This window comes from Calonectris borealis, unplaced genomic scaffold, assembly GCF_964195595.1.
Source record: "Calonectris borealis unplaced genomic scaffold, bCalBor7.hap1.2 HAP1_SCAFFOLD_259, whole genome shotgun sequence".
Taxonomy (NCBI): Eukaryota; Metazoa; Chordata; class Aves; order Procellariiformes; family Procellariidae; genus Calonectris; species Calonectris borealis.
This window is the reverse complement of record NW_027441643.1, coordinates 1,230-25,325: the sequence shown is the minus strand read 5'-3', so window position 1 is coordinate 25,325 and position 24,096 is coordinate 1,230. Positions and strand designations below refer to the sequence as shown.

Here is a 24,096-nt window from a genome sequence, read left to right as displayed (position 1 = left end):
TCCCGTTCCCCCTGTTCCTTCTGTTCTTCCGCCTCCTTTTCCTTCTTCTGTGCTTTCCCACTGTTTTTCCACTGGTTCCTCAAGTTACTACTCCTTTTATTGCTCTTCTTCCACCTCTTGTCTCCTCCTTCTCCTCCGTGGTCCTTCGTTGGATTGTCTCCAGTACGTCCATGTCTCTTGTACTGGGGAGCCCAGAACTGGACACAGCGCGCCAGGTGTGGCCTCACCAGTGCTGAGGAGAGAGAGGGGAAGGATCACCTCCCTCCACCTGCTGGCAAGACTTCACCTAATGCAGCCCATTCACCGGTTTTGCAGGAAGGACACATTGCTGGTGTCCCCCAGGTCCCTCAGGGCCTATTCTGTCGAGCTGCTTTCCAGCCGGGTGGCCCCCAGCATATATTGGTGCAGGGGGTTGTTCCTCCCCAGGTGCAGGACATATCACTTGAGCTTGAAGTGTCGTTCAGACAGGTCTTCTCTAAACATATGGATCTCATTGGTGCCCCAACCGAGGTTGACTGAGTTGAAGAGCACCTAAGCTGCTCCTTATTTGTGCCGTTAGAGATTTCTAGAGATTTCTAAGGTGGGCAGTGGGGAGGATAGACTTTTTTTTGATGGTGTCTCATTGCTTATAGAAGCTCTCATTCACCAAGCCTGGCTCGAGGTTAAACTAACTGTGTGACAAAGTGAGAAACTGTTGGAGATGGCAGACCATGAAAGGAGAAAACTGGTTGGCCTAGTTAAGTTAAACTAGTGAGACAATAAAGGGAAAAACTGCCAGACAAAAGACACGGAAGCAGAGCGTCAGGGTAAAAGGGTGAAGGAGGGAATAGAAGGTGCAGCTGTTAATGAGCTGGGGATGCCCGGGGTGCCAGTCAGAAGCCCTGTACCTGCTCCGTGCAGCCTGCAGCAAGACAAGAAACCCCCTTGTGTAGTCTGAGAATCGCATGCCTTTTGGATCCGGTGCCAAGTTCACTGGTCACCCTCCTGATCAGGGTCAGTCTGTGCCCAAAGCCGCTAGCATCCGCAGCACGGTGTGGGTGTTGTGACGTATCGCATGCTGTGATCGTGGGGTGGTGTTTCTCCATGTAGGGGGAAAGGTCTGTTACAGAGACTGCTGCTCTCCCCAGATGCACACACCAAAACAGACTGATGAAAATACTCTAAACCAATAGTCCTGCAAAGAAGCAGTTGTTTCACGTGCCCTCGGGGGCCATCTCCAAAAAGCTGAATACGCTGCACAGAAATGTCACCTGGATCGTGCTGCCCCGAAGGCAAACCACAGCTTGCCTAAAAGGCCAGTCTAAACACAGAAAACACCGGACAAGCTGTGGCCCACACAGTATCAAATGACGGGCCAGTTTCTCCTCCTGTTACTCACAAGCTCCAAAGCTGTCATCTGCAGACCAACCTCTCTTGCAGGGTGCAGCACCTCCCTTATTCTTTAGGCAGTCAGACAAACCAGCATGGAAAACTACGACCAAATAACAAAGTTGTCTCAATTCGCCTGCGTCCTGACTGAAGCGGTAACAGCCCCACACCCAAAAAACCAAGAGATGAGCACATATCCAGCCTTTCATAAAGACCGGAGGACCGTATGGAAATTTCTTTCCGAACCCACAGGCAATCCTATGCCTGCCTAGTAGCATGAAGGGCTTGGCTATGTGTGCATTTCCTACTGTGGTAGAGATGGCAGAGTAGGAACCAGAGTTCTGGTCATCCTTTCATCATCTGGATTTGAGCTGAGAAACCTTCTAGGAAGGTCAGCTTTCCCAAGCTCATCCACAGTCCAGCAAACAGCAAAAGGGTATTTCATTTGAATATGAGTCCCCTTTGTCTTTTCGTGACGCAGTTGGGTCTGAAGGGTTGGAGGTCTCCAGTTTCTGCCCAGCTCGGTCCTGGCTGGAGAATGGGAGCAAATGTTCTTGGAGGAGACGTAGGGGTGGGCACACACAGACACAGGCAGGAGCCTTCTCTTTGGAGAAAACGAGGGCAAGAAAATGCAGAGGGCAAAGGCCAGGTCAGTCCCCTCGAGACCACGTTGCCTCGCGTTGTAGAATCATAGAATCATAGAATAGTTTGGGTTGGAAGGGACCTTTAAAGGTCACCTAGTCCAGTCCCCTGCAATGAGCAGGGACATCTTCAACTAGATCAGGTTGCTCAGAGCCCCGTCACACCTGACCTTGGATGTTTCCAGGGATGGGTCCCTGGAGGGGGACATGGATCGGGGACAGAGCTGGGAAGGGCTGTCTGGAGAAAGTCTTTGCTAAAACTGTTTGAGGACCACGAGCAAATTCAAGATGGAGAATGGGGAAATCCTGCATTTCTGGGCCTGTGGCGGTCCCCAGGGTGCTGCCATGTCCAGTCCCCGCCCCATGGTGTGTCCCCAGCATGTGTCCCCGTGTCCCCGTGTCACAGTAGCCCTCTGTGGGGTGCCACGCCCCACAGGGGCGTCACAATGGCCGGGCTCTATATCTTGCTCCTGGGGCTGGTGCTGCCCCAGTTTCTCGCGGTTTTTGCCCGGAGAGAGCAGTGCATCGATCCGGGAGATCCTGCGGCCATGAGGAGGATGAGAGCGCTCAGAGGTGAGGGGCTGGCGGGAGGTTGGGGGCTGATGCCTGCTGGAGGCAGTGTCCACCCCAGCCGGGTGCTGGGGGCTGCGTCCCCATCACCTCTCATCCTGCTGCCAGGCACCTCTGAGAGGGCTCTGGCTCCATCCTCTCCCTGCCCTCCGCGGGGCAGCTGGGGACCGCTCAGAGACAACCTGGCCCGGCCGGCTCTTGTTGGGGCTGCCCAGCCGCAGCCCCCCTGGCCTCTCCTCGCAGAGCCCCATGTCCATCCCCTGCCCAGCTCAGGGCCCCCGCGCTGGACTCGCTGCAGCGCGTTGCTGCCCTTCTGTCACTGGGGAGCCCAGAATGGGCCCAGTCCCCCAAAGTGGTCTTCCCACTGCTGCAGTGAGGGGAAGACTCCCTCCCCTCATCCCACTGACTGCCCTCTTGCCAGTGCAGTCCAGCACAGGCTGTTAGTGCTGGGGGAGGCTGGGGAGATCCTCACCCCTCCCTGGTGCGAAGCCCCGCAGCCAGCAAAACCGTTTATTTCTTTTCTTCCAGCTCTCTGCCCATGCCTGGGTTCCCAGTCCAGACCCGCGCGTTCTGAGGACAGAGCCAGGGCAACGGGGACTGTCCCTGCAGCCGTCACTACCTTTGCGGCTGTCGGGACTTCTCTGCTAAAGCGGCTGCAAGACAATGAGGTGAGGCGGGGGGGTGAGGGCTCCCCTCCATGCCGCTGGCTTCCCTGGGTGCTGCGGCAGAACGGCACCTCTGCCCTCCTGCAGGCGCTTTGTCCCCCAGCGCCGATCCTGCCGCTCAAGCTGGACTAATGCCACCGCTCCCCGCTCCTTTCCCCAGGAGCTCGCAGCACTCTCCTGGGCAAGGCAAAGCCTCTGGCATAAATCCCAGCATCTCCCAGCGCCTTTGCCCAAGTGCCCGAGGCCCCTCCTTAGCTTTGGTTTGGGAACTGTCCCATCACCGGGGCTCCTGCCTGTGCCCCAAGGTGCAGGGTGCTCGTGGCTTCCCCTCCTCAGGGCCTGGTCTTGTTCCCACACCTTCCCCTTTGTCACGGTCCATTTGGATCTCTCAAATTTACAGGACAACGTACTCTGTAATTGTAATTGAAACTTTATTTCATGAGCTCATTAAGAAATACAATAAACAAACACGACAAACAGGGGTTCAATCGCCTTTTGCCCAGACTAGTCTGTGACGTGAATTCACTTCTTTGCCAGTCAAGTCATAAGGTTTCGTAACTTACAACCCGTAGCTCTTAATATCGTGCACCTATGAGCAAAAAAAGAATTAGTTAGCTAGCTGATGGGGGGAGGGCCCATCCTGCCTCCTCCGTCACGGTGCGGGCGTCCCCTGTATCACACCGGGAAGCACGAAAGCCTCAGCAGTTCAGCTGCTGTTGGATCCGCTTCAAAAGTTTTCTGAGTAAGCTGATGTTTTAAACCCTCCAGCTTGGAGGTTTGGTCTCTACCATTTCCATAAGTTAGTGGATCCTAAGGTTTCTGAGGAAACTGCCAGACAAAAGATGATGCTGCCGCAGACAGCAATCTGCAGTGATAATGGCTGCATCATGGCCCTGCAGCTCTTTCTGGCCACCTGCCCTGCCTACGTGGGGCTCTTGCTTTGACCTAATGGCACTGCTCCCAGCACACATCAGGCCTTCGCATGAGCTGGGTTAGCCAAAATCTAGGCAGGAGTTGAGTGAACAGTCACACCCTTCCTCGCCTGGCACTTTCCCTCTGACCTCCGCCGTCTCCCGTCCTCGGGAGTGACTTCCGAGGCTCCCGCGTGGCCTTTTACCCTGGCGGAGTCGATCTCCCTGTCTGGCTCTCTGCTGATGTCAGAGGCGCCGCGGAAGATCTTGCTGTTCCCCGTGGCTGTCCTGACCGATGCCTGCAGCTCGTACCTCGTGCCCGTGTCACACAGATGATTTGGGGGGCAGCAGGTCTCTCTCGTGGCTCCCTGGGAATGAGGGCAGAGCAAGTCCCATCACTCCCCTTCGTGGTCTGTCCCCAGGGCGACCGAGTGGAGACATACCGGGAGCTGGAGAGCGTCTTGCAGGGAGACGACGGCTGCTTGACGAGCGGTGTCGTGAACCGCCTGATAGCGGAGGCGTCCAGGGACATGCGAGCAGCCCAGGTGAGCTTGTTCTCTTTCAAGGCCACCAAAGCAGCCTGCCTCCGGCCCTGGTTTTTGGGGAAATAGAGAGTGGCGCAGAGATGTTCCTCGGTTATTCAGACCCAGCGGAGGTCCTAAGGGAGAGGCTCTGGGGACTCGTCATTACAGGGAATTTGGAGAGGGGACGCAGAGAGCTCTGCAGAGAAGCGGACTCAGGGCTGTTTCTAACTGAACGAGAGCTGGGTTCAAGCTCAAGGTTATTTCTCCTGCCTTGAGGAGGAGCCATGGGAACCCACCAGCCCCACGGAGAGGTCCCAGGGGGGTGTCGAGCCTGCGACAGTTTGTTCCTGGCATCTCCATGGAGAGGGACCAGCAGCACAGGGTTGTGCCGGGGAAAAGCCTCCCTCGTCTCGCCGGGGAGCTGCTCGCCTACCCCAGGGTACAAGAGGTGGCAGCTGCCCGGCCCCGAGCACAGCTGTCCCGAGGGGTCTCGCAGAGGAGACGGGGTCATTCAGCCTGTCCGAGTGCCTCAACCGTTTTTCTTGGGAGTGTTTAACCTGTGACGCTTTTGCAGGGTGTGACAGGTGATGTGAAGACGGCCGCTAGCGACGTCCTGGTGGCGCTGGCCCGCTCCCACTTCCACTTCGTCATGTCCGAGCTCCAGAGCCACCTGAAGGCCATGGGGAAGGTCCCTGATGAGATTGTGCTCCTCACCGTGGGCAAAATGGCCCGCAGCTATGGTACGGTACTGGTTTGGGTATGGGTCTGTGCTAATGGGGAGAGGGGATGCTCCCCCTCCCTAAGTGCTCTGTGTTGAACGGGGGGGCTATGGAGTTGCTGTGCCTCCTTGCTCCGTGCCAGGGCCGGCTGGCAGCTCTGCCTTACCAGCCCGATCCCAGTTTCTGAAGGGTGGGAACCCGTTGGAGACAAAGCCGTGGGGTCTCTGCCCCCCACTGTCCTCCCCATTTCTCCAGAGGGCTTCCTGTGTCCCCCTTGGGGAGGGCAGCCCTCCCCACGCCCTCTGGCATGTCGTGCATGGCCCAGCAGCCCCAGCCCTGCCAGGGACGGACCCCAGTCTCCCACGTCTCTCACTGACCCTCTCGGTCCCTCTGTCCCTGCCTGCTCTGCAGCTCTGCGGTGCATCCCCTTTGTGGGAATGACGCTGCTCGCCCTGCGCACCGTGCTGAGCCGGGTGGGGAGTGGCCAGATCCTGCGCGCCGTCTGCAGCGGTGAGTGTCGGCTCCTTGGCCGGGGTCCCAGGGGCTGGGGCTGTGGGGGCCGTCGATGCCTCCATGTGATCTCAGAGGGAACGTGGTGGGTGTCAGCCCGCAGTGAGGTCAGGCCTCGATGATCCCAAACTGCTGTGAGTGTGTAGAAGAGAGGGGGAAGCCCGGGAGGTTTCCGCGCGGCGAGGAATTCCCGGGTCCCTTCCCACGGCTTCTGTTCCCCTGCTTTCCTCTGGGCTTGAAATGCCTGCTCTGAAAGGGCGTGTGTGTGGGAAGGGAAGGGGTGGGGAGGGGAGGGGCTGCAGTGAGAAATGCTGGAGGGGAACAGGCCATTGAGGAGGAGAAGGTGTGATGGGGAGGAGGAGAGAAACAGCGAGGTGTTTGAATCCAGACGCCTCAAGAGCACACATTGCCCTCAGATCCAGATCTGGTCCTGGGCTGAGCCCTGCCAAGCCGGGGACTGTCCTCAAAGCGGGCTTGGGCAGGGCGTCCCTGCTGCAGACTCTCACATGCTGCCTTTTCCTTTCTCCTGGTGCAGTTCTGGAGCAATGGTCCAAAGGAGTCAATACCTACTTTGGCAACCAGGAGCAATGCCCCTTCCCTCGCAAGGGGGTAGCACAGATCTGTGAAGCCATTTACCCGGTCTTCTGCTATGCGGTGGCAAATTGGCTGGACTGCAAGGAGGAAGAGGTGAGAAGTGCTGCTTTCCACACCTGGGGCTGCAGCAGAGATCTCCGTCTGTGCCCAGTGGGGTGCGAGCAGAGGGGTGAGGGGAGGGGTCTCCGTGACGGGAAACAGCCGAGTCCTGGGGCCTTTCTGCAGGGAGGGCTGGGGTACCAGCTTGGGGAAACGCTCGCTCTCCTCTGGAGTGAGCCCTTCTCCTGCAGGGCAGAAGGGAGAGGGAAACCCCTCCCAGTGGGAAGGGCAGACTGGTGTCCAGGGGGTGCTGAGCGCTAGGCAGACCTTCGGCCCTCCAAGCAGCGCCTCTCCCTTCCCTCTTCAGGACAAGCAGGCTGTCCTCGGGGCAGTGGCTGCCATGATGGAGGTCCTTCTGCATGAGGAGCAGCACCGAGAGCATGCCTGGGAGCAGGTCTTCTGGCTCCTGCACCAATATCAGGAGGTCCGAGACACCTCCCGGGTCACCAAGGTGAGGTCACCAAGGCGCAGGGCCTGGCATGGCTGCTGGGGTGGGTCTGTGCGAGTGCCAGGGGGAGCTGGGGAGCTGTGGGGTGCCAGGAGGAGCTGGGAAGCCCTTAGAGGAGAACAGGGAGAGCAGAGGAGGCCTGAAGCTTCCCAGGCTCTTCGGGCAAGAAAAGAGAAACGCGGGGCGGGGCAGGAGGGAGGCAAGAGTCCCTGGGGCTCATCTTCTCAGGAAGGCAGGCATTGCCCCCTCCCTGGGGCTCTGTGTGCGGGAAGAGCTTTGCCCTAATGCCCAGGGCCGTGTCCAGCCCCGTCCATGAGGGGCGAGGTCTGATGAGTGGGAAGTGCCGGGAAACTGAGTTGTCAACCGCGGGCTCTGTTCAGAGGAAGGAGACCCTCCTGATGTTGCTCTGAGGGGAGGGCAATCAAGGAGTCCCATGCAGGAGGGTTTAGGGTTTTCCCTGGGAGCTGGTGTTAGGGACTCCCCTTATCCCAGATGTGCTGGATTTTCCTTTCCCAAGTGCCTTTAGGTGCCTTTAGCCTCTTCTTCCTCCCCCGTTCTCTTGTAGAGCCTAAGTTATGTCTTGGACGTGCTGGAGGGAGTTCAGACCCCAATCCCACAGGGCACGGCTCTTGCCATCAGCACCGCTGTGCATCGCCAGGTAAGGGGAGCCTGCGCCCTGCTGCCAGCCTAATTGCCATGGAGGGGAAAGACCTGCCAGCTGGCAGGGCAGGGCAGGGCAGGGCAGGGCGTCCCTCCGCCGGGACCTTCCTGCAGGCCAGGAGCACACCAGGATTTGTGATCCAGGTGCCACCTAAAGGCTGCAGGAAGCCTGATCCGGGCTGTTTGGAACGGGCCCGAGGGGCAGCCCTGTTCCCACAGCAATTTCCCTCTCGGCCAAGTCGCAGGAGGACTCTGGCGTGCTGGCACCCTAAGGGCAGCCTTTTGACACTGTCAGCCTCAGCTCCTGGGCAGCCTGGGCTGCTGCAAACCTCTGTGTGTGCCCAGGGCCATCGTTGGGTGGGCTGGGTTTTGGCTGTGGGTCCCGTGCCCAGAGAGCTCAGGGAGAGGGGAGCAGAGAGCACCGTTTCTTTTCAGTCCCTCTCAACGCTGATGTAGCTTTCTCTAAAACGCACCTTGTTCCCACAGCTCTCCGATGCGACCAAGGAGCCTGGCCCGGCCCATAGGGCAGTGCTGTCCCGCTGCATCGTGCTGCAGGGTAAGGAGAGGAGACTGGGCGATGCCCCGCCGTGCCGTGGCAGCTCTCTCCCTGTCCTTGGTGGTCAGGAGCAGCTGCCTGCTAACGCAGAATGCGATTTCTTCCCCACAGCACGAATGTGCCCCGCGGAGACGGTCGTGTTTCTGCGCTCCCAGCTGAGCAGTGGGAGCGAGGCCGGTCGCGTGGCAGCCCTGGGCCTGCTGGGAGCGCTGGCCCACTCTGACGGTCAGTGCCCGGACCAGGGACACGAGGCAGGGGTTGGGGCTGCTGGGCTGAGAGCAGGAACGGGCTGAAAGTGGTGCACCTGCACCCAAAAGGAGCTGCAAAGAGCAGGTCCCCCAGCTGAGCTGACACCCCACAACAGGGATTGAGCTCTCCCCCGGCAGTTAGAAATGGCGGCACCCCAGGGACGATGATCCAAGCTCAGTAACACAGACAGGCTGGTGGGCGGGCGGGTGGGCTGGTTTGCACAGGAGCTGCTTGTACCCATGCTGTTTGTGTCATCCTCTGTGTTACCACATTACCATGGCTTTCAGTCCCTGTAAAATAGCTGCGCCTCTGTGGCTACGCCACTGCCTCCTGTGAAGTCAGAGTCAGGCCCCACTTTTCTGTCCCGTTGGTGTGCGAAAAACTTGGAAGCTTCAAGGGATCCCTTCTGCCATCAGGGCTTTGCCTCAACGCACACCTCTCCATATCTCTTCCAGCACCTGAGACGAGAGAGAAGCTGCCCCAGGTGGTGGAGGCCGTGCAGTCGGTGTGCAACCACCCGAGTGCCCAGGTGAGCTGGTTTGGGAAGGGACAGTGCTGCCAGGAGAGGCAGAGAAACCCTTTCCCCTGGGGCAGAGCTGGGGTGCCTGGGGAAGCGCCGGCGCGTTGCCCAGGCAGTGGGTGATGGCTCCTCCCCGGGGAGAGCTGGCAGAGTGGAGCAGGGAGGTCGCTGTGCTCTGTGGGGCAAGTGCCTGTCCAGCCTGGTGCTAAAGCCCAGCCCTGACGCCGGGAGCAAAAGCTTTTGCGGTGCCCTTGTCATCTCTCCACGAGCCACAAAGGCTGCCCCCAAGCAAAGGCAGCTTCCCTTTGGGCCTTGAACAGGAGGAACGTAACCGCACTCTCCCCTGGCAGGTGCGGAGGGCGGTTCTGGAGTTCATCAGGGAGCTGCTCAGCTCCGGCTCCCAGAGCTGCTGGGCATGGGATGTGGTGGGGCACATCTTCATCGAGTTCAGCCGGACCTCGGGCAGACTGGTAAGGGCAGAGCAGGACACCCAGGGCTTTGACCAGTGCCTGGACTGTGCTGAGAGCTCCTGCAGGTGTCCTTGGCCATGGAGAGCTCCACGCTGCAGGGCCATCAGCGCTGGCACTGCCATTGGAGCGGCCTCCAAATGGCTCTTCCTTGTGGGTTCCTTGGCACCGCGCACAGCCCTGCTGAAGGGCAAGTTCCTCACCTCTGCTTTGGTGTCATGACAGCAGCATTTGGGCCCTGGGGTACTGTGCAGACAGGCAGCGGCGCTCTCTGCTCCCAGGCTTCCCAGTCCTTCCCAGGGTCCGGGACCTGGTCCTCAAGCTGGGTCCGACTGTCCTTGTCCTCCTTCAGGAGGTCAGTGCTGCCGGGAGGCTGGCACAGGAGCACTGGTGAGTCGTGCCTGAGCCTCGTCGGTCAGGAGCTGAGAGTAACGGGGGTTTTGCCAACTCTGTCTTACAGGTGGCAGGAGGCCTTTTTGCCTGGGAAACGCAGGAGGATGGAGCTCTTCGAGCCCTGTGCATGGACATCCTGGGCTCGCTGGATGTCTCTCTGAGAGGGATGACCAAAGTGAGTTGCCCTCTGCCCTGCTACTGTGGCTACTTCTTGCCTTCAGGACATTTTTCCTCATGCTCCCCCATGCCCTGAACCTCTCCATTACGTGTGCTGAAGCACCCGAGGCTCAGGGAAACGCAGACCATGCTTTTTGTCTTTGAGCTGAGTGGAAATGCCAATGTGGCGAATTGCCCGGTTCTTCTCTGCAGCTCCTGTGGCCGAGGCTGCTGCAGTATGTGGTGCCAGCCCAGTACAGTGGCATGCTGATCCCGCTCTCCCGCTGCCTCCGAGCCCTAGTTGAGAGACGGGAGAGAGCAGGGTGCAAGGAAGAAGAGGAGGAGCCGGATGCCATGGACTCCCAGGAGCGAGGTAGGAGCCCCAGTGAGTGCTGCTGGGTTTGGCCGGGCGTCGGGCCAGTCCATGTCTCCCTGCGCCCCACCAGACCTGAGCAGGAGCCAAAAGGAAAACCAAAGGGCAGAGTCAGGCTCTGCTGCTGGATATGGGAGGCTCTGCCCTGCATTGCCCCTTGCCCGGTGCAGGGGCACAGCTCTCCTGCTCGCAGCACTCTCCTGGTGAGCCAGGGCTCATTCCTGGCCATGCTGGAGCTGCCTTCATCTCATGCTGGGCAGCCCTGGGGAGCCCCACCGGGCCAGCGCTGTGGCAGCACAGCTGCCCTCAGCCCTCAGCCTTGTGCGGGGCATCGGAGGTGCAAAGGGCAGGGCATGGCGGGGGCTCGTTGGCTCACCCAGCCTTCCTTCCTCCCCGCAGCCCAGCTGCCGGCGCCCCAGGTCCTGTTTGTTCGACTGCTGGTGAGTAGTGGGGCCCTGGGGAAAGGGCTTTTCTGGCCAGGGGTGGTGGGAGAGCCCAGGGCAGAGATGCTGCTGAGGCCAGCGCCGGGAGCCCCTGAGGAGGAGGCGGCATGCCCGAGCCTGCCCGAGCCTATCGGGGATCCCACTCCTTTCTCGGGGCTGGCAGCTCCCCGGGTGAAGCCATCGGCTGCCTGCTGCTGGCCGAGTGGCACCGAGCTCCCTCCCTCCCTCTGTCCCTCCCGGGAGAAGCTGTGGCTCTGGCAGCAGGAGCGACCCTTCTCTCCTGCCCTTGCCTAGGTGGTGGCGGCGGCTCCTAACGCGAGCAGCGAACGCGCAGCCGCTGCCTTGCAGCTGCTGCAGGCGCTCCATGGCAGGATCCACAGAGCCTTGGGGGCGGCGTGGGCGACCGAGATCCCCCTCGTGCTGCAGTACCTGGAAGGTAAAGAGCAAGTGGGGAGGGAGGGGCTGGCGGGGAGGGAGGGGGGGCAGGAAAATGCAGCTTCCCAGCGTGAGAGAGGAAGAATTGTCCCCAGTTGCCCAGCACTTGCTCTGCTGCCTTTCCCCTTCCAGGGAGCCAGCACTGAGGCTGGGGCAGCCGTCCCCTGGCATCAATTCGGCCCAGGGGATGGACGGGGCCGTTGATGTCCCCTTGGATGGCAGGCCTTGGTGGCACCCCCATGTCCTGCCCGGACGGTGTTTGGGGGAGGGACAGGACTGGTGCTCCTGGAGCGGGTGCAGCCCCTGGCTTTGGAGGACCAAGTCCCCAGGCCAGGCCAGGTTTGCAGCAGCCGTCCTTGGCAATAGCCAGGGGGAAGGGCTGCAAACGGGCAGAATGCGGTGGGTCATTAAGGAGAAAATGTGTGTTGCTGGTGCGTGCTGTGACTCAGTGGTCAGAGTTGTGCTGGGAGCTGCAGTCAAGCGGTGGGGATCAGCTGCGGTCAGTGCGTCCTTCCCCAGCTTGAATCAGTGGCTCTGAGAAATGCCCCTGGGATCCCTCCCGTGTCTTTGGCCTCGCGAGGGCTTTGGCGTGGGTGCTTGTAGGCCTTTTCTAGGCTGATGGCCTGGGACTTTTGGGAGGTCTGACTGCAGAGGAGACCACTGGGCTCTTCTTTGGTGTGAGGTTAAACAGCAGCGAGAGCTTTTGCTTCCTCTTGCTTTCTAGGAAGAACCGAGAGCTCCCTGGACTCTGCAGAGTGGGAGCACCGCGTGCTTAAGGTACAGCATCCTTGCGGGGGGGTTCACAAATAAAGGGGGAGAAGAGGGAGCAGACAAAGTTGTGGGAGGAAGCTCGGGGCTGCCTGTGCAGGCACCAGGAGGTGGGGGCACCTCCTGAGCACCCCGTACATCCCCCCGGAGTAGGTGCCTGCCCGCTCAGAGGAGCTGCTGTCTGCACGGCTGATGGCTAATGCCCTCTAACGCTGTGGCACGCACCTTAGCGCTGCTGCCTCCTCTACGTCCGCCGTGCCAGGGGGTCTCGCCGGAGGTGTTAGGAGAAGAGGGAGGCTGGTGAAAGAGGGTTGGGTGGGGCGGGGGAAGAGACCGCCGTTCCCAGCAGCTCCTGGAAAGGGGCCTGGCCGAGGGCAGGGCAACACTCGCTTCCTCTCCTGTTCACCCCAGTTCCTGCGAGCGTCGCTGGAGCCCATTGAGGACAAGGCCTGGACCGTGGGCCTGAGCCGGGAGCTGAGCCAGCAGCTGGGCAGCTCTGCCCCCGGCTCCTGGGAGAAGGTGTGTCTCCTGCCCTGCGCTGGGGCTGGGACCGGCGCCGGTGCTCTGCCCACGCAGGCGGTTTTCATTGCTTCCCCTTCCCTCAGGCTCCCCCAAAAGGAGCTTCGCTTGGGGTTGCCCCAGCGACTGGCTACAGCCTGGCACCACGGCCGGCCTTGCCCGCTCCCAGGGGCAGTCGGGTCCGCCTGGGGCCAGCCCTCTCCTGACAGGTCGGGCTGTGACCGCATCTCGGGCTCGGCCTCTTCTCTTTCAGCTTTTCCTGTACAAGGCTCTTGGGACGGTGCTGGCAGCTTGTCGGGACCTCAGGCACGTCCAAGGGCAGGTGCTGAGGTTCCTCCAGGAGACCAACCCTGTGGAGCTGTCTGAGGCCCAGGTGAAGTGACGCTCACGTCCTGGGCATCCCCTGCTGTTCCTGGGGAGAGGGAGGGCTGCTGGCCCTGCTCCAGACTTCCTTGATTTCCCCCTTGCTGCCGTTTCCCCCTTTCTGCAACGTCCTGCCTGGCTGTTGTTGCTGGCCACGTCTGAGTGCCTGGGCTGGAGCTGACTCCCCGTTTCTCTGTGGTTGCAGGGGATGATTTCTGTTGTGTCCCACGCTGCCGAGAACCACTTCCACCTGGTCTTGGACGCGGCGACTATGTTCTCTGACGCTTTCACCAGAGCCTGGTTCCGTCAGACTTCCACGGGCCGGAAGGTAAAGGATCCAGGGTTTTGCTGTCTGGCTTTCCTTTTTTGGCCTTATTTCCACTGCTACACCTGCGGCAGCCAAACCGTGGCAGCCGTCTTTAGATTAACCCTCTTGTAAGAGTTACGTGAAGCCTGTGTGTCAGAGGGGACATCCTGGCACTGGGGCCCCTGAGGTGTCTTTGGAAAGGACAGGGTTTGACACCTTGTGGATGAGAGCCACCCAGCCGGGGCAGCTGCAGCGGTTGCTTGCTTGCAGCCACGTTGCTCCTGACTTAACTTCAGCAGGAGCTGGCGACAAGGTGGGGTGGGCACGGTGCAACACTCTGCCCCTTCCTGAAAGCTGGGGGCCGGGAGCAGGAGCCTGGTGAGGTCTCGCTGGCTCTGCTCCCCCCCGGGGGCTGTGGGGAAGCCTTTCTGGGCAGGGCCGGGCCCTGCAGAGAGAGCGGTGCAGCCTGGCCTGGGGAGGTGAGCAGGCTGGGCTCCTCTGCACCGCTGACCCGCGCAGGCTGCGCGACTTTGAGCAGCACCATGGCAGGCTATGTCAGATACCTTTCCACAGAAAGGTTCCAGACAGCTCCCCGACCTCTCAAATCAGTGGTAAAACCGCCAGCAGCGTGTGCGATGCTGGCTGCACCTCCTCCCCATCCCCACGTGAGAACCCAAGCTGCGGGATGGAAACAGCTCCCGTCCCCGGAGCTCGCAGCTCGAGGAGCGGCTTGGGGAGCTGCTGGAAGGTGCCCAGGGAAACAAGGAGCTGGTGAGGGTGGGGGCAGGGCCTGCCACAGGAGCCCGCAGGAGCCCTGGGGCTGACGTCTCGGGGCATCTCTGTCGACACAGGTACAGCGGCAGCGGAAGATGGAGAGAGCCCAGGCTGTTTGCGCTGCTCTCATGCGCACCTACAGCGGCATTGCGCTGCGTGCCCCCAAGGAGCAGCTGCTCACCCGCGTGGACAAAGAAATCGTGGGCAACATCCTGCAGCTCTTCAGAACCCAAGAGAGGGTAAGAGCACGGGGCGCACAGGGCAGGGATGCCTGGGTGCCCCAGCTCCAGCCTCTCAGGGCTGGGGTGTCCCGAGATGGACGGTCTCTTTCTAAAGATCCCCAAGGAGGGGTTGTCCTCAATGTCCAGACCCAACCGCCCATGGGTTCCCCCTGCCCATGCTCCTCTTCCACCTCTCAGCCCTCCAAAGAGTTCACGGGGTGCTTTGCTCTCTCTGGCTCTCTGGCCTCAGAACTTGCAGCTCAAGCTCGCCCTGGTGCAGAGCATCACCGAGGTCAGCTGTGCCATCCAGGCTGTGGGCGACTGCGGCAGCTTTGAGCTGTCGTTAAAGCAGGAGGCGACGTGGACCCTGCTGGTGAGTGCCCGTAGCCGGGGCAGTTGCACAGGGGAGTTTTGGGCTGCGCCATCAGACGGGTTTCCCCAGAGGCACGACGGTCTCGCAGCTTCATGCGAGCTCCTGGAGCTGTCCCCCGCGTGGGTGGGGCCCACGGGTGCTGGTGCTGGGTGGCTGTGGCTGGGGAGCAGGGTGAGGAACCCTGCGGTGCCTTTGGGGATCTGTGGGGGTGACAGGGCAGTGTCTGCCCAGGCCTGGCAGCAGAGCCTGTCCCCGGGGGAGGTGGGAGGCCTGTCCCGTGTCCCTGCCCTCTGCCAACTCTGCGCTTGTCTCTCTGGGACTTGCAGGACTGGATAAAGGGGGAGCCCTGGGACTCCGTGGTGTACGGAGTGTTTCAGGTCCTGGAGGAGTTGAGGTGAGGTCTGTTCCCCGGGCGCTGGGGACTCCCGGTGTGCCCCATCCCAGCTGGTTGGGGCAGCCCCAGTGGCCTCGAGCACGGGGCCGGGAGCTGCTGGGGCTGTGGAGTGGGAGGGTGTTCCCCATTTCGGGTGTCTCCCAAAGGGAAGGGAGCCCCAGGGGTTCCTTAACCTGGGGGTGGGGGGTTGCCGCTGCCTGGGAGGAGGCAGGAATTGCTGGAGCTGAAGGCAGTGCTCACTGGCATGGGCTGGGGGTGTTGCATTTGGGGCCCTCGATTAGGAGGAACCCAGCTGTGGTTTGAGCCACTCTGGAGAGGGCTAGTAAATGCCCTTTCTGTTTTCTCTTCTTTGTCCTCTGGCCAGCAAGCTGAGGCCACCTCTGAGCAGGGAGGAACATCGCAACCTGCTGGCGGTGTGCTGCCAGAGTGTCTTGTCCTATCCGTCCAAGGAGCGGATGGACAAGGGAAGGAAGACAGTGAGGGCAACTGTGAACATGCAGGTACCCACCGGCAGTGCCTGCCCGCCTCTGGGTCAGGATCCCACCTCGTGCACCCTGGCAGCCCCCATGATGCAGAACCGCATCTCTCCTTTCCTGCTTTCAGCTTCTGCACAGGAGAGGCATGGAAGACCTGGGCCGTCTGATAGCAACGCTTCTGGAGGCAGAGAAGACCTCTGCCTGCTTTGACGACATGGTCCATGTGAGTAGGCATGGGGCAACAGGGAAAGTGTGGCGGGGGCAGAGAATCGAGGCCTTAGCGGGTGAATAGCAGGTGGATACCTTTCCTGTGGGAAAGTGGGGCTTTGGCTGCTCGCTCCGAGTCTGTGCTTCTGGCTGGGGCCAGGGGCTGAGCTGGGGAACAGGAGCACCCAGCCACTGCAGCCTCAGGACAGGCAGAGAAGTGGGCCCTGCCGGAGGGAAAGCCAGGAGCCAGCCCCGAGCTGGGCGAGAGCAGCCTGGGGGAAGGCTGGAGTGGGGAGACGCCGGCAGGGAAGCAACACCTGGCTCAGGGCAGAGGCGGTTGGAGAGAGTGAGGCGGCGGAGGCAGCAGGGCCAGTGCTCGGTAGGGCCGGGGGCCGTGCCGGGAGGGGCCAGAGAAGGAGGGAGAGGGAGAGGGATCTCGGGGAGAGAAAGATACCTGTTGCGAGAGAGATGCACCCTGCCTCAGGTCCTGAAGGGCTGGCTCACCTCAGCCGAAGAATGGAAGCAGGAGAGAGCCCTGCGGGTTTGCGCCCATGTGCTGGGAGCTTGCAAAGAGCGATCTGAGCTCATGGTGAGTAGGGACCCGCCGCATGCCCTGGTGCCCCCTTCCCACCATTCATGGCCCCGGAAGGGAGCCCTGCCCAACTGGGTGCTGGGTTTCGGGGCTCCTGGGATTATGGGGCAGCCCTTCTGCCTGCCCCTCTGCCTGGTCGCTGCTCAGGGAGCAGGATGGGCAGTAGAGGCGAGCGGGTGCTGTGGCTGCCTGCGACCCTTTTCCTGCTGCTCTCCCCTGCAGAGAGGACGTCCTTGCAAGCAGTTTGGCTGCCTGGTGGGACTGCTGGGGACTCTGAGCAGCGACCGCCAGGAGGCATGGGTCTGCCTCGACTACCTTCTCCAAATGCAAGGTGAGGAGCGCGGGCGCTTCCCAGCCTTGCTCAGCCTGATCCTCCTTCCCTTCCTGGCCTGGCGCCAGCGGGGTCCCAGGTCCCCGGGAGGGAGGGGGGAGGCAACGTGCTCGGCTGGTTTTGTGCCCCCACCCTGTTAACCCTCTGCCTCCCTGGCCATCTCAGGAAGGATCCCTGGGAGAGGGTCGCTGAGTCCCACCTCCCTGGGGCATGTGTGAGGCTGAGTGGTCAGGGCCATCCCCCACTGCTGTCTGAGAGCAGCGCGTTGTCACCAATGCTGGGGGCTGTTCCACTCCACGTCTGTCCCCCTCCACGTTAGAGAGATAGAGGGTGGTCAGACAACTCGCTTGGATGAGGTCCCTGACATTTCGGAGGGTGCCTTTCCCTCGCTCCCTGCCTTGAGCCTGGAGAGAGGGGCAGCTACCCAGGCAGTCTCCGAACTCATCCCTGCCAGGGAAGACATCTCCTGCCGAGCACAAGAGAGGAAACCAATCCGCTGCCCAGAGCAAACTGGGCAGGGAGGAGAGATCTGAGCTGCAGGCCCGGAGCGTGCTGCAAAGGGTTGTGTTCAAACCCTCTCCTCTTCAGGCAGCAGGGTCTGCCTGTGCTGAGGAAGTCACGGGGAGGCTTCCTGCCTCCCAGAGATGAGGGTGGCCTGTGCGGGAATAGCGGACGCAGCTGCTGGGAGCAGAGGCTGCTGAAACCCTGAAGCCCCAGCAAACGGTTCAGGAAGGAAGAGGGCTCTTTCCAGCCCGTCATTTGTCAGCCATTTATCGGGCTCGGGAAGTCCTGCTGCACCGAGCTCCGGAGGGCCCCGGCTTTCCCTGTGGCCTTCACTGCCACCACTTGGGTTCTCCTTTACTGGTATCTGGGGCCAGAGGTTGGGTTTCTGTAGACGTGACTCCTCTTTTCTCCTGGTGTTTGTTCCAGACAAGACCGTGAAGGCAGATGAGAGCAGGTGCCTTTGTGAGGAGCTGAACAACCCAGGCACGAAGACTCAGATGGAGACCTGTACCAAAATAGGAAAGGTAACTGGCCCCAAAACAGCAGGGTGGGGCCCAGCTCCTGGGCTCCTGCACGCCTCCCTGCTCCCCTCCAGTCTCTCGCTGTCTCCAACGCAAGCTGTCCAGGACGGCTGTTGTTAGCAAGTAGCAGGAGGCTTTGAGACAAGGCTGTCGTTTAGGCACGCTGGAGCAGATACCATGGTGTGTGCGTTTGTGCGCGTGTGTGTGTGTGAGTGCTCTTGTCAGAATACAGATTTGGTAGGTGAGCAAACAGCATGGGGGAGGCACTTCCAAATCGCTTAGCTGCATCAGATGTAAACACCACTGCATGCACAGCAGGAGGGACAAGTGATTGCCCCCTCCCTGACTGCCAAACTAACAGTCCCGTCAAGTTTCCTTTCCTTTCTGAATTGCTGGAGCAGAGCTGTGACGCGGTCTCTCCTGTTCCTGACTTCTCTCCAGGCTGTTTGCAAATGCATCCCTCCAGCACAGGCTACGGACTTTCTGACTGCCGTCCTGGACAGCTTGCTGCGTGTCACACCCAGTCGTGCAAGAGCAGTGTGGAAGTGGGTGTTCGTCTTCCTGGTGGAATGCAGAAAGGAAATACTCCAGGAGGTAAAGGAGACCTTTTTTTCCATTTGACTTTGCCTTTTCTCCTGTTGGCTGTTGCACTACACCGTGTGCAGTTGGCATGGGCTCAAGAAATGCTCAGCCTGTGTGCCGAGCCGAGGGGCTACTGCTGGTCTGAGTCATGCGTTAGCACCTGCTGCCGGCTTCTGCTCCAGCTGGTGACAAGGATATGGGCACTTCTTGTCCAAAGTCTCGCGTTGGTCCAGGTCCTTCCCACGAACAAGGCACTGGCAGGCACCAACCTCGCCGTTCCTCCCCTTCCTCCGTGGGTCACTGTCAGTCCTCCCTGCCCTGGGACCCGCTTCGCCCTGCTCTTTCTTCACTGGTCCCCAATTCCCTCTACTCTGAGATTTGCTGGGCACGCGAGGTTTTCCACAGGTTGGATACTTGTTCATTGCTCTCCTTGCTTTCCCCGACTGTGGTGTTACCCAGCCTGCGAGGTGCCCTTCCTTTAGCCACCAGTTGCTGCCCGTTTGTAGCCTGGGAGCCTCTGGCCTCATGCTCTGCCTGCCCTTTCAAGGCTCCTCTTCTCCTCCGCTCGCGCTCTGCTGCGCTCCACTTGGGCTCTAGGGCCACCAGCAGCTCGCTCGGCCCAGACCAACCCCGTGGCTGTCCGCCGCTGGCAGAGGTCGGTCACAGTGATGGCAACCACGGGTGGCAGCCCACAGGATCGCACCCGGCTGAGCTAAAGCTCACCCAGCTGTTAGGCTGCTGCTGTTAGGGCCAGGGCAGGGCGTCCCTGTGCCGTCCCTGCAGAGCCCATGGCCGCTCCGGGCCGCGGGAGCGCCGCATCCGTGGGCTGCGGGGTCACCCCTTGCTGCTTCCCCAGGCGCAGAGCAGGTTGTGGCTGCACCAGGGGCCAGAGGTAGGCAGCCGTGGGAGAAGCTGGGATCTCCCACGGGCCGAGGGACCTGGCTGCCTCCTTGTCCTTATCGTGGCCACGGCTTGTAGCTTCGAGGGAAGGCCCTCTGTGTGAGGAAGGGGTTGGCGCTTTGGGAAAGGAGGGTAGAGGCAAGGAAAAGTGTCCCCGGAGAAGTGGGTTCCTCTGGAAGGAGTCACGTGCCCTTGCACAGGCCCTGCAAGGCATCTTCAGGGTCTCGAAGAGCGTGTTTGGTCTTGCTCCTGCATCGCTACAGACACGTGGGGAGAGCTGGGTGTGAAAGTGCTGGGTGTGAAAGGTGTCCGTGTTTTCTGTGTGCACACAGGGCGCGCAGCTGCTCATACGGCTGGGCCAGGCACATGCAGGGACTGAGGCTCCGCGTGCGTGTGCGTGTGTGCGTGTGCGTGCGTGCGTTCGTGCACACAATTGCCAAGAGCACACTCGGCTCCAGCCGTGAGCCAGGGTCAGGCAGGGTGGAACCTGCAGGAGGGGTAAAGGATGCACCGAGCCCTTCTTTCTCCTCTTCTTCCATTCAGGTGCCAAAAATCCTGAACACCCTTTGCGCCTACATGCAGCAGAGCACCCACAGGCCCTTCCTGCTCCATGCGGTGTTTCTCCTTGCCCGCTTTCACCGGGAGCCCGTGATCAGCAGTCTCCTCCAGAAAGGCCTGCTCATGGACAGGTACGTGCACTGCCCACGCCCCCACCGCAGTCGAACAGAGACCCCACAGCTTGCTCGTACTGGGGGGTCCAGTTGAGAAGCAGGTCTTTTTCTTCTGCCTGAACAGTCTTGAGCGTTGCAAGACTGCGTGCTCGTGTCTCTGCTGTGCGTGGGGCGTTGTAAGCCCCGCTGCAGATGAGGAGGTTTGAGGGCAGTGCAGGGCTGCGGGGATACGGGCTCGGGGGTGAACGTCTGTTCCCTTGCAGTGACACGGTGGAGCTGTGGAGGAGCCTGGGGAGAAGCATCCTTGGGATTCAGGTCCTGAGGTGCTTAGTGGAGAAACTAAACAGAGCAGGAAACAACCGCCGGGGAACTGACTCCTCCGCTTGTGAGCAGCACAACCGTCAGACTGCTCTGGAGACTCTGACGGTACGTGGAACAGCAGACACGTTTCTGCAGCTTTCATCTGCTTTCTAACCCATGCTTTGTCGCGAGGGAATCGGGTGCCCTTTGCGGATGCCCGTGGAGACTCCCAGGGCGCTGTGCTGGGCCGGCCTCAAGGAGTGTGGGGAGCCAGGACGGTTTTGTGCTCCTGAGCCACAAGGCTGTCGCAGAAGTGACAACTGCAGACAGTCACCCCCCGCCCCAGGCAGGTGGGGGAACCAGGCGGTGGGAAGCGGCCTTGCCTGAACAGGTGGTTCTTGGTCGTGTTTCTCTGCAGATCACCCGTGCCATCTCGGAGGTGGTGCTTTCCCTGGGGAGCACGGAGGAGCTCAGGCAACTGCTTCCCCACCTCCTTCCCAGCCTCCTGAGGTGGGCCAGTGAAACGCTGGGCGAGGAGAGGCTGCTGTCCCCCACGAGCAGCTGGAGACAACTGTTCCTCGAGGGCTGGGTGCTTGAGGAGAAGCCGTGCAGGTAAGGAGCCGAAGGGCCGGATGAAGGGGCTGGCTTCATTTCCCCTCGCCAAGGCACGTGGCTTTGTGGGGCTGAGGGAGTGCTTCACCTGCCCTGCTTCCTAGATGCGGAAACCGGTCATCATGGTTGGTTTTACTTCTGTTCGTTCCTGGAGAAACTCCAGCTCCCGGGCGGGAAGGTCTTACGCAGCTCGTACTGCGGGCGGCTGTCATCTTGCCTCCTGCATACCCTTGCATGCACAATAGCATTGCGCTCCCTCAGTGGACCCCCGCTGGGAGCAGTGGCTCTCGTGGGCACTGGTGTCGTTCTTTGCAAAATGCTGGTGGGAAGAGGTATTAGGTGTTGCCTTGGTTGCCATCTAGCATGGAGTCAGTCTAGGGGCGTGGGTTTTCTTCTGCTTCAGCGGGTTTGGGGCATGACGAAAACGCCAGTGTTGCTATCTGCAGCCTTGAAGGCTGTGAAGCATCATTTCAGGGGTATTTAGCTCTGCTAAAGATAAGTCTTCCCTAAGGTGCTGCGATTTGAGATTTCTTTGGGTTTGTGGTGGTGTTGTTACTTGGATTTGTTTTGTTTGTGTTTGTTTATGTTGTGTTCTGTTTCTTCTGCCAGGATTTTCCTTTCAGCTATAGAGTTGGTGCTAGGGAAATGCGTGGCGCAGAAATGGATGCAGCTGCTCTTGAATCGGGCGGTGTGGGCTCGCCTGGAAGACCCCCTGGCTCACCCTGAGGGGGTGTGTCTGCTGAGCGGGTAAGAGCCGCAGGGATGCATCTGGCTGCCTCCTGTGGAGCTGTGCCCAGGGAAAAGGCTGCTGGGACCCTTCCGGCGTTCCTGGGAAGCCGTCCTGAGCTAAAGAATAGTGTCTGCATCGGAGCAAGGGCATTTTGGAGACCTGGCCTGTGGCCTTCCTGGGTAACCAACTGTGTGTCCCTGACTTGTGTCCCCTGCGCAGCGTCCTGCTCCGTGCTGGGCTCGTCTCCCCCTGCCTGGTGAAGAACCTCTTGCCGTGGCTGGATTCCTGCTCGGTTAAGCTGCGGGTGACGGCTGCAGCTTTCTTTGCTGAGGTAAGGTGGGGGTGGGGAAGGAGGGGTTCGAGGGGTTTTACTGAGATGCTGCCGCTTGGGACGTCTAGCTCACTAGACTCACTAGCACGAGTGGCAGAGGAGCGAGATTCTGCCATCCAAACGAGCGTCTGTCTTCAAACCCAGCTGGAAAGGGCGGAGCGCGAACTGAAAGCCATGAAAGAAACGGCAGCAGAAGTCAACAGCTGGAGAAGGAACATGAGGAGACGAAGTTAATGCTCCAGAGGAAAGAGGGGAAGGCGGCTGTTGGCAGAGGGCTCAGGCAGAAGTACACAGGGAGCAGGAAGAAACCCCGCAACTGTGGATTCGTCCCCTCTGACCTTGTTGAAGGACTTTCAGATGAGGGTTGACCTGGTGACACCGGAGTCTCTCCAGAGACAAGTGATTGGCAGCAGGACACAGCTGATGTCTGCCCTGTCTTCCTGGATCTTCTCATTAAATCTTTTGTTAACGATCTCTCTGCGTAGTCTCGCTCTCTCTCCTGGGTGTATGAGAACTGAAAGGACTGGGTGCCAGCTACTGGGGGGCTGGTGTGGGAGGACTGGGTGCCAGCTACTGGGGGGCTGGTGTGGGAGGACTGGGAGCCAGCTACTGGGGGGCTGCTGTGGGTGGACTGGGTGCCAGCTACTGGGGGGCTGGTGTGGGTGGACTGGGTGCCAGCTACTGGGGGGCTGGTGTGGGTGGACTGGGTGCCAGCTACTGGGGGGCTGGTGTGGGAGGACTGGGTGCCAGCTACTGGGGGACTGGTGTGGGTGGACTGGGTGCCAGCTACTGGGGGGCTGGTGTGGGTGGACTGGGTGCCAGCTACTGGAGCCAGCCAGTGGGTGTAGGCACCACGCACCCCTGATTTGTGGTGCCAGCTACTGGTGTGGGTCCCAGTGCAGCTACTGGAGTGAGTGGGGGGTCCCAGTGAAGCTAGTGGAGTGAGTGGGGGGTCCCAGTGCAGCCAGTGGAGTGAGTGGGGGGTCCCAGTGCAGCTAGTGGAGTGAGTGGGGGGTCCCTGTGCAGCGAATGCAGTGACTGGGGGGTCCCAGTGCAGCGAGTGGAGTGAGTGGGGGGTCCCAGTGCAGCTAGTGGAGTGAGTGGGGGTCCCAGTGCAGCGAGTGGAGTGAGGGGGGGGTCTCAGTGCAGCCGGTGGAGTGAGGGGGGGGTCCCAGTGCAGCCAGTGGAGTGAGTGGGGGGTCCCAGTGCAGAAAGTAGAGTGAGTGGGGGTCCCAGTGCAGCGAGTGGAGTGAGTGGGGGGTCCCAGTGCAGCGAGTGGAGTGAGTGGGGGGTCCCAGTGCAGAAAGTAGAGTGAGTGGGGGTCCCAGTGCAGCGAGTGCAGTGAGTGGGGGGTCCCAGTGCAGCTAGTGGAGTGAGTGGGGGGTCCCAGTGCAGCTAGTGGAGTGAGTGGGGGTCCCAGTGCAGCGAGTGGAGTGAGGGGGGGGTCTCAGTGCAGCCGGTGGAGTGAGGGGGGGGTTCCAGTGCAGCCAGTGGAGTGAGTGGGGGGTCCCAGTGCAGCTAGTGGAGTGAGTGGGGGGTCCCAGTGCAGCCAGTGGAGTGAGTGGGGGGTCCCAGTGCAGCCACTGGACTGAGTGGGGGTCCCAGTGCAGCGAGTGGAGTGAGTGGGGGGTCCCAGTGCAGTGAGTGGAGTGAGTGGGGGGTCTCAGTGCAGCCAGTGGAGTGAGTGGGGGGTCCCAGTGCAGCGAGTGGAGTGAGTGGGGGGTCCCAGTGCAGGTAGTGGAGTGAGTGGGGGGTCCCAGTGCAGCTAGGGGAGGGAGTGGGGGGTCCCAGTGCAGCTAGTGGAGTGAGTGGGTGGTCCCAGTGCAGCCACTGGACTGAGTGGGGGTCCCTGTGCAGCGAGTGCAGTGACTGGGGGGTCCCAGTGCAGCGAGTGGAGTGAGTGGGGGGTCCCAGTGCAGCTAGTGGAGTGAGTGGGGGTCCCAGTGCAGCGAGTGGAGTGAGGGGGGGGTCTCAGTGCAGCCGGTGGAGTGAGGGGGGGGTCCCAGTGCAGCCAGTGGAATGAGTGGGGGGTCCCAGTGCAGAAAGTAGAGTGAGTGGGGGTCCCAGTGCAGCGAGTGGAGTGAGTGGGGGGTCCCAGTGCAGCGAGTGGAGTGAGTGGGGGGTCCCAGTGCAGAAAGTAGAGTGAGTGGGGGGTCCCAGTGCAGCTAGTGGAGTGAGTGGGGGTCCCAGTGCAGCGAGTGGAGTGAGGGGGGGGTCTCAGTGCAGCCGGTGGAGTGAGGGGGGGGTCCCAGTGCAGCCAGTGGAGTGAGTGGGGGGTCCCAGTGCAGCTAGTGGAGTGAGTGGGGGGTCCCAGTGCAG

General features: G+C 60.9%; 2 protein-coding genes across 2 annotated transcripts; both read left to right on the top strand.

Moving 5' to 3' along the window:
• The first annotated feature begins 4,529 nt into the window (after positions 1–4,529).
• On the top strand, positions 4,530–14,366 carry LOC142077459 (maestro heat-like repeat-containing protein family member 2B). Its single transcript, XM_075139438.1, has 20 exons — positions 4,530–4,700; positions 5,254–5,419; positions 5,810–5,908; positions 6,444–6,595; positions 6,909–7,052; positions 7,615–7,707; positions 8,196–8,265; positions 8,377–8,490; positions 8,970–9,043; positions 9,385–9,504; positions 9,962–10,069; positions 10,264–10,423; positions 10,823–10,863; positions 11,161–11,302; positions 12,026–12,078; positions 12,481–12,588; positions 12,842–12,961; positions 13,157–13,279; positions 14,110–14,271; positions 14,331–14,366. The coding sequence occupies exons 1-20, from the start codon at positions 4,530–4,532 to the stop codon at positions 14,364–14,366; spliced, it is 2,256 nt and encodes a 751-aa protein (XP_074995539.1).
• Positions 14,367–15,710: 1,344 nt separating this feature from the next.
• Positions 15,711–22,244, top strand: LOC142077458 (maestro heat-like repeat-containing protein family member 2B). Its single transcript, XM_075139437.1, has 10 exons — positions 15,711–15,719; positions 16,518–16,626; positions 17,557–17,654; positions 18,093–18,245; positions 19,677–19,822; positions 20,068–20,230; positions 20,523–20,716; positions 21,326–21,463; positions 21,666–21,777; positions 21,922–22,244. The coding sequence occupies exons 1-10, from the start codon at positions 15,711–15,713 to the stop codon at positions 22,009–22,011; spliced, it is 1,212 nt and encodes a 403-aa protein (XP_074995538.1). The 3' UTR covers positions 22,012–22,244.
• Positions 22,245–24,096: the final 1,852 nt, after the last annotated feature.